The sequence below is a fragment of the Engystomops pustulosus genome, chromosome 1 (genome assembly GCF_040894005.1).
Source record: "Engystomops pustulosus chromosome 1, aEngPut4.maternal, whole genome shotgun sequence".
NCBI classification, from domain to species: Eukaryota; Metazoa; Chordata; class Amphibia; order Anura; family Leptodactylidae; genus Engystomops; species Engystomops pustulosus.
The window spans coordinates 85,107,013-85,119,975 of record NC_092411.1 but is presented as its reverse complement, the minus strand read 5'-3'; the positions used below and the strand labels follow the sequence as shown (position 1 = coordinate 85,119,975).

The 12,963-nt window shown below is 41.1% G+C and overlaps 1 protein-coding gene across 1 annotated transcript in view; it reads right to left on the bottom strand.

Moving 5' to 3' along the window:
• Positions 1-3,723: 3,723 nt before the first annotated feature.
• SLC7A4 (solute carrier family 7 member 4) overlaps positions 3,724-12,963 on the bottom strand; it is a 29,827-nt gene continuing 20,587 nt past the window's right edge. Inside the window, exon 5 of the mRNA XM_072146565.1 lies at positions 3,724-11,674. Coding sequence (XP_072002666.1) covers positions 11,478-11,674 — 197 coding nt within the window. The 3' untranslated portion in view covers positions 3,724-11,477. The remainder of the gene's footprint in view (positions 11,675-12,963) is intronic.

Below are 12,963 nucleotides of genomic sequence, written 5' to 3'. Positions count from 1 at the left end.
GTGTCCTATAAGGACTATGTAGTGTTATGTAGTGACATTCTGTGGGGCTGACTAGACCCTACACAGGCTGCAAGCTACATGGTGGGACGTATTCGCAACCACTCCTCTGCCTTGCATCGGCGAGGGTGTTGCAAGTGCAAACTGTTTGCCTGTGTATATAGTGCAGGGTGTGCCAGATTCATGAAGAACTGGTGCCAGAAATCATGGCACTCCCTGCATTGGCCCGACAGAGCTTACTGACTTTTTTGTGGCGCACCTTTAACATAGGGAGTGTGACACACTTCTGTCTGCCCTTGAAAACTGGTGCAAGGGCCTTAGAAAATGTGCCCCAATGTGTTTTTTTTTCTAGCTCAATAATTTTGCATAGAATTTCAGGAATCCCCCTTTTTAAAGGAAATCTAACATCGAGGTCAAGCATGATAAACATGCTATTTACATGCTCTTGTCACAATGCCTGGACTTATGAATAAGTGAAGTGTCCCTGGTTTGCTGGTAAATGTTCAAAAGACAGTTTAATCACCTAAAAAAAAACAGCCTGAAATGTCTCCCGACACATTTATCAAAGGTTTTAGATAACTTTTGGCCATTTTCTGACTCTTCTGACAAAGAGGGCTAGGCCTGAAGAAAGGGCATGGTCTCCAGAGTGTGGTCGAGTGGGAAATAGTTTGAGCGCCAAAAAAAAAGGAGGGTGCCCCACATCATGGTGCATAGTTTAGACCAGCTTAAATAGGTCTAAAAGGAGAAAGTGACTGCGACAGATTCATCATCATAAGTATAAATCTGTTTCAGCAAAGAACTAGTGTTGCTTAACTTCTTGAAGAAGTTAATTCTTAACTTGGTTAGGCAGGTGTAGAACTGAAACTTTGCATAGTGGTGCCTGGCAGCGCAGCCAACCGATGCATAAATCAAGAGGCCTAGGTCTCTTGATGCATCCACCGGGACACGGGGGGCAGAGGTGTGTGGCTTTTATCATACAATTAATTCCCCCCATAATGTTTATAATTGATAATATTAAAAAATTGACCCTGGGCTGGAACATACAGTATGTCTACTACATTGTTACTACTTTGAAAATCAACAGGCCAAAATTTGCCAACAGGCATATTGAACCCATTTTTCAATATTAAAAAATAACTTTTATTCATGGAAACACTATGGGCTCATTCATACAGCCATCTATGACACTTACGGGGAGACCTGTATCTCTCTGACTAGAGTAGTGAGAGCCGGACAGATACAGCTCTGCTTGCAAGCGCTGGCAATGCTTACAATGGTGAGCTGACGTCACAGAGGAGTGGCAGCCAGGAATCAGGTGTCCCTCCCATGGTTCCTAGAGGCCGCCGTCTGTGATGTCACATGGAGGGGGTGGGGGGGTTAGTGTATGGGCACCGCTGAAGGATGAGGAGCAGACAACGGTTTGAATTTGAATCCCAGTCCCGGGACTTTGGGGGGACCTTGGCAGTGATCCAGGTAGGGTGGTATAGTGACGATATCAGCTGATGTACACATCCCACAAACATGACAAAAGCACATATGCATCTGTCATGTTATGGGCTTTTGGCACATTATTAGTGTAAAATAGTGTGTTGGTGACCGATTCCCTTTAATTCACTATCCTACCTACCGATTTATCCAAAGTCTTTATAAGAGTAGTCTATGTATTTTGTGACACAACATCCAAATGCTGCTATTAAAAACTAAAGCACATTACAGCCACCCCGAAATGTTTCGCCACATAGATTTACATCCTTGAGGGGTATCGCGGCAAAACTAAACAATTTTGGCCTGTTGAAATTAATCTAGTCATTACTGAAGACATTTAGCATTTTCAATACATATTTTAGTTTGTATGAATACCAGCTTATACCTTTCTACCTTTGAACTGAGAAATCCACAGAAAGATATATGAATCATCAGAAGTCTTTAGAAGGAAGCACAAGAGTAAGAAGTGACAAATTCAAGAGGAGCCTCTTAATGAATCTGCAACATCTGTCGGCAGTCACTGTGCCAGAGCAGTAAGTCTATGCCAATCTATGAGCCTGTTTCTGGCAAAAGAAATGATCCGCAAATCTGCTAGGTTGTTTAGACCATACATTCTTCTACCTCATTCACCCCACATTATTTTTTTTTTTACATGGTGAAGAGGGGGGGGATTAAAATAGAAAAGCAATAAAAACAAACTCTGTGAAGCGCTGTGTAATCTGTGTGCGCTATTTAAATAAAGGAATTATTATTAACATCTTACCTTTGCAATATTTTGTGCAAAACAAAAATTACACTAAAAACATGTGTAAAACCATCACTGAACAATAAGTTCTCTCACTGTTGTAGATTGGCCTCTTGTGCTATTATTTTATGTATTCTCCATATGACTGTGCTTTCCAGTGACACTGCAGTCTGTTTAAGCCAAATGTTCTTAGAAGATGAAACCTTTACATGTCATTAACCTATTTCCAGAAATGTTGTTTTGCTGTGGATTCATCGGAACTGTATTCCCCTTATGCATTTTGTTACCATGGTGCCATCTGCTTAGGTAACACAATAGACATATGTTACAGGAAGGAATGGTTAATGTATTCGGACGTCTTTTACATTGTGAATTGACCCATTGGGGCTTATTAACTAAGGGTCCACGGATGCATTTCCGTCAGACTGTTCATGGTTTTCGGGATATGAGCCACTGTGACAGGGTTTTAGAAAGGGATTGTGTCGCACATGATCGGATTTTGGTGCTGCGGCGCCGACTTTCATGCAACAGAAATCAGAGGGTGGGCTGTCGGGCGATCCGACTAATTCGGACTGAGCGCAGGATTTAATATTTAAATTGTGTTGCATCCAATGCGCTTACATGCGCCAGGAAGAAGATGGTTAACTCTGGCGGACCTGAGCGGGGAAGTCACACAAGCAGGATATCAAGCACAGGATCTTAGTGAATCACGGCATTGGAGTCGGTCAATCCACCTTCGGGGATCTCCAGCGGCCGTGTAAGTAAATGTCCCAAATTGTGCAGAATAAAGGTAACACATCAGGACAGATAGTTACTAATAATGTATAAGATTATTAGTGTAAACCTAGACCAGAAAGTCCAAAAATAAAAGCACTTGGGAAGGGAACGGAGTGACCAACTGGCCAGGAACCCCATTTCCAGTGGGACCCCCCTGAGGTCCCCGACTTTTGATTTTTTTTGGTGTCCTGAAGGGTGTGCAGCTTCTGGAGCCACAATTAAATGGAAAGGAGGTGGTGGGTCACAAGAGAGGTGCAACAATGTAAGGTGAGGGAGGAAGACACGGGCCACATTATATGGGGGAGGAGGAATAAAGGGGCTGCATTGTGAGGAAAAGGAGGGAAGCCAGAATAAGGAGAAATAGTAGAAGGGCCACAATTTAAGTTGGGGGGGGGGGGTGCAATGTAAGGAGGTAGGATTACAGAAAGCTATGACATTATAAGTGTGTGTGTGTCAGGAGTAGGTGGGGGGGACTAAGTGGATGACCAAAAGTAAAGGGGGCATTATATTTTCTAATAATTTTCACAATATCTCTTTTGCAACCTCATTATATACTTTGTATAAAGTAGACCCGTAACAAATTTTTCTGAGGCAATCTGTAACCTATTTGCAAGTGCTCTCACACTATGAAACTCTATTAATATAGTCTCCCCAATAGTAAACTCATGTTTCCATTAATGTGCTATAAATGTGCCCAAATAAACCTCAGATAAGCAAAGTGAAGTGGAGACTTTCCATCTCTAACCATTTATTAGCTACTTTCATTATGAAATAAATACATCACTGTACAACAAAACAAACAGCAACAGTTCAAATAATTGGAAAAGACATTTGGAATAACGCACTTTTCTTCCAAAGAATGTTAAAATACATTGATACAAAAATACAAGATTTGTTTTGTAGTTGCCATAAGCACTGTTAATACAATTAAGCGGCCATATCATTAACTTTGGGCTGAAATCACATGATCGCAAATTACAAGTTTATCTTGTACAGAGTTTTGTTGCTGGCTAGAATAGAAGGACACAAGTCCTGTACTGTCACATTGTGTGTGCAGAGCTACGATTAACAGGCAGGGATTATCACTCTATATTACCCTATATGAAGCTGAATTGAATGCGTGTGTTTTAAAAATTTATGTCTTTCAGTCTTCCATGCATGCAGTGTATGGACATTTTCTAGAAAACGATAAAGAACGCAGGATTTGGAAATGTGACCCCTTTAACAGAGCACAGTTAAGTTAATTCATAAGAATGGAATATTTTCTATGGAAACCTCTTTTAGTATGGATGTATGTATAATATGTATTATAGAGACTTGTCGGTTTAAGATAATCCTGGTATTTGACATAAAATAATAATTCGGGGGCGTATTTACTTTTCCTCACAGAAAGTTATGATTAAATCGATAAACTTGGTGTTAGAAGATGGACATATGTGCCCAACACATTTGGACACTGTCTACAGTCCTATGGGTTGGCACATCCATGATGTTGGAAGGCACCTTAGACATGTTGGCCCATAGCACTATTATGCTACCCAACTGAGCGATACTGCCTTCTCTTTTCACCAGCTGCAGGCCCGGTGCCAGCACCTGGCTAAACCGGGCAAGTGCCGGGGCTCCGGGCTACTGGAGGGACCCACTCAGGCCCCTGGGTCAATCGTACCAGTGTCACCAGGGGCATCGCTAGGTCAAAAGATCCGGGGCTCATGCCCTGGATCTTTTGGCCAGTGCCCCGGATCTCCCCAGGTCAGCAGGACATCTGCCCCGCTGCCCGGGAGATTCCTTCCCTCAGGACACAGATCGTAATGAGAACATTTGCACACACTGCTTTCCCCAGCTGCAGCCTCGGAGGCTGAAGGACCTGTGATGATGTCATGGTCACATGACCTGCCGGGGAAAGCTGTGAACACACAGTAAGCTGCATCAGTGAGGTGAGGGGGGGGGGGGCATGACAGGGTCTAGGGAAGGGGGAGAACATGGGGGGCTGTGTGGAGGAAATTACATACTGGGGGGGATGTGTGGGCACATTACTTACTGGGGGGATGTGTGGGCACATTACTTACTGGGGGGATGTGTGTGGGCACATTACTTACTGGGGGGATGTGTGTGGGCACATTACTTACTGGGGGCTGTGTGGGGCACATTACTTACTGGGGGAAGTGTGTATACAGGGTTGGAGGGGGGGCAGAGTGTCCAGAGGGGGGAGGAATGTGTACACAGGGGGATGGGGGGGGCAGTGTGGCTACTGGAGGGCGGCCCATAAAGGGGCCCACTAGGGCTCTGTCGCTCAGGGGCCCACTAAAACCTGGAGCCGGCCCTGACTGGCTGCACATGTGTTTAACAAAGACTGCTTAATATTCAAAACATTGAATTTGTATTGCCACAATAAATATATCTTTTTTTGAAAACATAAAAAAGTGGAGTGCCTGAAATTATTCTTTATGTTCTCACAGCACCTAACATACATAAGGAGTACAACGTAAGATATTAGTAAACTGTCCACATAGTGATTTTAGCAGCCTCCTTTATCAATAGGAACAAAGATTCCCAATCTGCGTCTAACTTGACACCTATTGCTGGTGAGAGTGTCAGAAGGACCATATATGCCACTACACATGGCAATGAAAGCATTCAGATTTTTCTTCACTGAATTCTTGGAGTGCTGCCATCATTTCTATCTTTATTGATGAATTGCTGTCTAGGATTTGGGCCGTGCACCTGAGTTTATCTGTGTGTTACATTTGCTTCTCCTATATATATTTTCATGTAATGCATGAAGTATGAGATTAGATGTGAACTTACCATTAAATGGTCTATAGGACAATGTAAATAAACTAAAATTAACAGAAAATATAGAAAGGTGTATGCGGTCTGATCCATCTATAAAATATGGGGAAAAACACGAAAGAATCTCGAATCTTTGCGGCTTCACCTTTACCACTTCATAAAAAAATTATTCAACACCAACTAAATTTCACCAAATGTCAAGCTAACAGTGTTTATAAGGCATAAAGAGGGAGCAAAATAAAACGGAGGCTGATGGAACAGGTTAACAAGAATGACAACAGCCTGAGGCTACTGCGATAACTGTGCATAAACTGACAGCTGAATAGCAAAATGACAATAGCCTCCTCTTATGAAGCTGGAAAGCAAATATCAATCATGTGGCAGATTACTAGAATGACCTGGCTGGTGACAGCACTTTTATTAGGTGTATAACTGCTGTAAAATGACAAACTTTTTTTTTCCTAAAGGGGTTGGCAACTTTACTTAAAGGAAACCTACCATGAAAATCAAGCATGATAAACCAGTGACACTCATAGATCCTGGCACTGTGACTGTAGTAATCTTCTTATATTTGTTAACCATGGTCTCCTTCCTTCTAATTTTAAAATTATGTTCATTAGCCTGAAGAGTTAACCTCGCCCCTTTATCATCAGGCTGTTACACTGTCTCACATTCACCCCTGCTTCCTCAGCACTTGTGGAGATCTTAGTTTCCCTGATTTATCATGCTTAATTTTGATGTTAGATTTACTTTAATGTGTGTAGGGCAGGATATTTACAAAAATACATCTATTAAAATTCTACAATGCTTTCTTGATATGTTAAGTAAAGCCCCTGGTTTACAAATGTATTTTACCTCATAATCTGCCATAAAATGGAGGGTCATTTGATCCTAACTGTCCATGACCAATCTCCCTCTCAGGAGCTTAATATTGTATTCACGAGTACTATCATAAGTTCCTGGAAGAGAGTTTGGTCATAGACAGTATCACATGACCGTCCATCTCTGGGCATTTTATAGACAGGAATAGCAGCTAATGAGGTAAAATACATTTCTAAACCAGGAGCTTCACTTCACATGTCAAGAAAGTGGTGCAGAACATTTAATAGATGTATATTGGTAAGGTCCCTAACATCCCGCACCCCCCAAAAAACTTGAAGTAAAGAGCCCGTGAATTGCGGTTATAAAAAATAATCATATTTACAGATGTTGGAATTTCCTTGCAGACACCTAAGTTGATCTGCTTCATGCTACTTGATAGTTCAATAGGCTATTTCCATATAAGTGTGTTTAGCAGTCTTGTACTGCTCTATAAACGGTGACCGTAACAATGGTTACAGCGCACAATTTATTACCCAAACTGGTTAAACAGGTTTAAACACTGCTTGTTCCAAACACAGAAATCTGAAATTAGCAGACACATTATATAGGATTGTTTACTGATGGAAAGAACATATAATCACAGGGGAATATTTATCAGGGACTCTGAAATAATCGCAAATGCTAGCTTATTGCTAGCATGTGCGATTATTTTCTCCAATACGTGGGGGTGTTACTGTCCCAACGCCTGCGCAATGTATCAGGCTGCGCAAGAGCAACGGCGGGGCTATCATATGCCGGCGTACAAGCGCACAGTCTTTGTATAGTCTTTATATTCATGGTATTATCATATATGTCATGCAGCAATAAAATATAGTTTAGTGTAGCAATTCCTGTTCTTTTATCTAATGGGGGCGTTTTCAAGTCCCTTCTCCTATTCCTGTCCCAAATTAGCTTGTTTTAGGGTAAAAAAAAAACTTTCTACAATGTGGAAATTTCTTCTGTAAATATGACAATTCCTCCTGGTCTAGTTGTCTATGGGACCCCGGAGAGGGATACTGGAAACCTTGATTGGGTTTACCATAAGATCCACAGTGGGACAGATTAAAGGTATCTAAAAGTAAGAGAAGGGACATTGGCATTTATCTAAGCCGACTAATTCAAGGAGCAAAGAAAGTCTAAAAAGCGTTATGCTTCTGATTTATCAGATTTATCCCAACATAACATGTGGGAAGAAACCTTATTCTTGGTTTTGTCTACTAACTTGTGCTAATATACAGCAAACAGTATGGCAGCATTGTAGCCTATACAGGCAGTCCCCTACTTAAGAACACTCGACTTACATACGACCCCTAGTTACAAACGGACCTCTGAATATTGGTAATTTATTGTACTTTAGTCCTAGGCTACAATAATCAGCTGTAACAGTTATCACAGGTGTCTGTAATGAAGCTTTAGTGTTAATTCTGGTTCTTATGACAACCCAACATTTTTAAAATCCAATTGTCACAGAGACCAAAAAAGTTCTGGCTGGGATTACAATGATAAAATATACAGTTCCGATTTACATACAAATTCAACTTAAGAACAAACTTACAGACCCTATCTTGTATGTAATCCGGGGACTGCCTGTATGTACATTTCCAACACTACATACACAGGAAGAGTTATATGTTAGTTGGTGGGGTTTACAATCCCTAAAATAATCGCAATTCCTAATGCAATGCCAGCTATTCCCATTATTTTCTGCCTTACGGCACCTCCACGACAAGTGGGCGTAGAGGGGTGCTAAGGGGGCAGTTTGGGGAGGCAGAGTGGGCGATATAGGGTTTCCCTGCCCCAAGCTATATCCTGTGCCTGTTCAGGGCAGGGCCTGGTGTAGAACTGTATAAAAGTTCAGTCAGTCATATGCTAGAACACCATGTACCCGATATATGATAAATTCCCTCCAATAGTTTATGTTTTCAAGGATACAAGAATCATTTAAAGACGTCTCCCTGAAATGACAATCCTGTCACTCAAATGTTAAACTGGGTTAGATCTGTCTATCTAACCTTAAGAAGGCCTGTCAGCCTTTGTGAAGTGTCTATCTTCATATCATTTCAATTCTAGAGATTATCTTGGAACATGTGATGTTCATCTGCTATACTTACTAAATATTTTAGAAAAAAAAAGAGCAATAGGATATTATCAGTTGGGAGTATATCCTTGAAGGGGTATTCTCGTCTGGGCACTCACATTCAGTTTCATTAATCTGCCATATATAAACATTTCTTCAATTAGATGTTATTAAAAAAAAATGTTCCTGTGTGAAGATAATTTCTCATAAATGTAGTCATTTGGTCCCTTAGAAACGAGATGGCTTCCTCGGATATGACCACCTCTGCTGGATTGAGTGCACAAAGAAATGTCCGGGAGTTACTACATGTCCCCCAGCCGTCCTGTGGTAATGATTGCTGAATCCTGGAGGTCCGGCAGGACTCTATAGCGCAAGTCTGGCCACCACTGCCAGAGTGTGAGGTGGTCGTATCCGAGGAAGCTATCTGGTTTCTAAGGGACGACAAGGCCACATTTATGAGAAATTGGGGGTCATTTACGAAGGGCCCGATTCGCGTTTTCCCGACGTGTTACCCGAATATTTCCGATTTGCGCCGATTTCCCCTGAATTGCCCTGGGATTTTGGCGCACGCGATCTGATTGTAGCGCATCGGCGCCGGCATGCACGCAACGGAAATCGGGGGCCTGGCCGAACGAAAACCCGACAGATTCGGAAAAACCGCCGTATTTAAAAAAAAAAAAAAAGTGTCGCGAAAATTGCACTTACCTTCACTCAGCCCGGCTCGGTGTATTCCAGTGCGTTCCGATGCTCTTCAGCGCAGCAGCGCCACCTGGTGGACGGCGCAGGAACTACCTTAATAAATCCCGGCTGGACCCGAATCCAGCGCTGAGAACACGCCGCTGGATCGCGAATGGGCCGGGTAAGTATTTCTGCCCCATTATCTTCACACAGGAGCATTTTTTTATTAACATCCAATTGAAGAAATGTTTACATATGAAAAATGAATTTAATTAAATGTAAATGCACAGATGGGAATATCCCTTTAAGGAGTCTAACATTGTCAGTCAGTGTCAGACCGTGTAGGTATACACTCTTTTACAAACAGTCTACTACCTTACAAATAAGGAAAACCAGCTGTATATTGGGTACTTTATAAGCTTCCAATACAGACCTCTCCTATTTTCCTACTGTCTGTCTTTTTAGAGAAAATTCATATTTGTATCTTAATGCAATTAGCTTTTCAATGCACCAGGGATTGGGCTTTGTCTGCTGGTAAACCCACTTTCTTCTTCCAGTACTTCCCAGGTCCCCTCAGTAGCTCCGCTTTGCAAAATAACTAATAACTCCTCCAGAAAGGAGTCATAGAAAGAAGGAGATAAATGCATCGTCAGACACAGTCACACCCCTTATGCACCAAGAAACTCATTTGCATAAATATAAAAAAAATTTTTCTCAAAAATGACAGAAGGCTTGGAACCAAAAAAAAAGAATATATAGGAAGCTTATAAAGTGCCTCACATGATGCTGGTTTTACTTTACTACTGATGTTGTAGACTCCCTTTATTAAGTTAATGGTAACACCCAGTTAATAATTTATTCATAAATGTATTCATAATGAATGGGACGACACAACAATAAGAAAACATAATCTAAAATTGCTATATTATGGTGAATAAGTGTAACAGACTTTTCAGTGAAAACGATCATTTCCAATTTTGACATTCCTGCCATGTTAATCAGACTCAAATAAAAATTAAGGAAAATGGAGATATAAAAAAATGAGCCATATAAAATAATGTGCCAGTAATAAAAACACTGGGGGAGATTTATTAGAAGTGTCTGAGATTAGGGTTGTTCTGTTTTACCCCTGGCAACCATAAATTTAAAACTGAGCTCTGATTGGTTTCCATGGACAACTAGAACAGTTTTACCTCGGACACTCCTGATAAATTTCCTCCAGTTTTTATGAATGGCTAATTTATATTTATATCATTGACTAGAGCCCAATTTCATTACTGTATATCTCAAGGCATCGCAGCCTTAATAACGTATTTAAAGAAAGGGCATCTAGGGAGGTGGCTAGTGACAGGAAGTTCTAGGACATATTTCTGATAAGAGACTGTGGTCTGTTATAAAACATTGTGGTTATGTAAAATACTTCTGCAGTTCTGGATCATTTTAGTAATATTTTACTAGACCTGTGCCCCTGTGCCCCTGTATATCCTGGGATAAGTAACATTACATATAAACGTACAAAAGTCCATTTGCTACTAGTATTTGTATTGGGGCCTTTCAGATATGTGATGTTACAAACCTATGATAAATTGATTTTTTGTGAGTTGTCTGACCGCTATTAGCTCCAAACTACTGAATATTGCTGTCTGATCAGAGAGAATCAGATGTGCACTTTAATTTTCCATTGTCATATTCTAGAACTTACTTGTGTCATGTGATTTCCCAGTAATTCAGTGCAAATGGCAAATCCTTCATGTGAAGGAAAAAAGTACAAGCAGAAGACTTCTCATGCCAGCTGCCCATCTACTATTTCCATTTATTAAAATATAGCAGATGGGCCTGGAGGTGGAAGGGATAGAATATTGACCCTAATGGACCATTTGTTATATATAAATAATTAATTACAGGATAAGAGACCAGCTGGTGCCAATAAGAAGCAGTCAATATTGTATCCTCCCCACTTTAAGCTCATCCATTGAGCCCAGCATGGATGACGGCAGAGAGAAGAATAGAGCGAGTAACACCAGTGTGCCCAAGGCCTAAACATTTCCTAACTTGTAGCTTAAATCATCATCTCTTGTGGACTTCTTCATCCGTTATCTCGGCTCTTCCCATGGTATCTTGCAGATTTGGTTGGATCTGCTGTACTGTTTCTTCTAGGCTGCTGTTTGGAAATACTACATATCGTGCAGTGACTCCATGACCTTTTGGACCACGCAAGTTCTCTTTGCTGTGCCAGATTCCATAACCAAAATACACAAGGAGACCTGGAAGAAAAATATTAAATATAAACACATTGGTGTAGACTCTTCAGACTAGAAAAAGGGGGAGTAACCTATATTGGAAGTACAACAATGGCTGCACTTCCTGTTACTTACAATATTTCCTACAAAGTTAATATGTATCATAATTTCTTTACATCTTGTTGTAAGGAGAAACCTGTCAGATGATTTCACCCTAAACTGACCTGAGCAAAGGTAGCATCATTTCATGACATTTCAGAATGGGAAAGCTTAGTAAAAGACACCATAGGAAAAGCAAAGTTAAAACTTTTTATAATTTAGATTGTCATATACAGAGTTTCTTAATCACATGGACAGGAAGCAGTTTCAGCTAGTCATGTGCTAAGTTGTGCTTAATCGCAGAAGATTTGGCTGGCATCATGCCGATATCAGATACCAAGGGACAGTCACGCCTCACAGGCGATGATTTAGCAAAATGATTGCATGAACAGATGAAACTGCTCTACAGCCCTATTAATAGTAAAAGGGTTTTTTCCCACAAAAGAAAAATTCTCACATTTCAATCCCCTAATGATGTCAACACAATAAAGATCATTTTAACCCCTTATTTTACAATTGTACTCAGTTTTATTGCGGTTTTAGCTCCTATCACTCTCTATGGTGCTCAGTGAAAAATCCCAGGCTGTGGGCGGGGCCTCTCTAAGCAGAGACATTACTGTATTATCCATCTAGTTCTGTGGGGGTGACAATGTGGTTAGATTATCACGGTACAAGCTGTATATCCTTCATCTGGCTACTGATATTGTACTAACACACTGACAAATAGAGAGAGATGAGACAGATCAGAGATGCATGAGATCCTTAATATGCCTGTTACACACACAGTACTGCAACATCTGTGTTCTGTGTTCTCACAGACATGTGCCTGCATCCCCCTTCCCCTGGATCACTTATCTCCTTGTAGTTTCCAGCTTGTCTCTCCTCTCCTGCCAGGAAGTGAAACAGTGTCTGTATCTGTGAGCTCCATGTTAGGACTGCAGGGGGCATAGCTACAGGCACAAGCCACAGAAATCTCATCTGCACGGTCTCACACAAAAATCCAAGATGGCGCCGGACCCAAAGTCTGAAGTTACAGGGTCGGATCTAGGGCTAACGGAAATTGTGTATAGCAGGACTGATAAAGACAGGTTGGACTTGTATTTGTGAAATGCTGCATTTTTAATAACAGTGAATTAGAGAATGTGTTATTTAGTTGTACATATAAGAAACTTGTCTTCATGGGAATAACCCTTTAAAGTGTTAGTGACATAGGA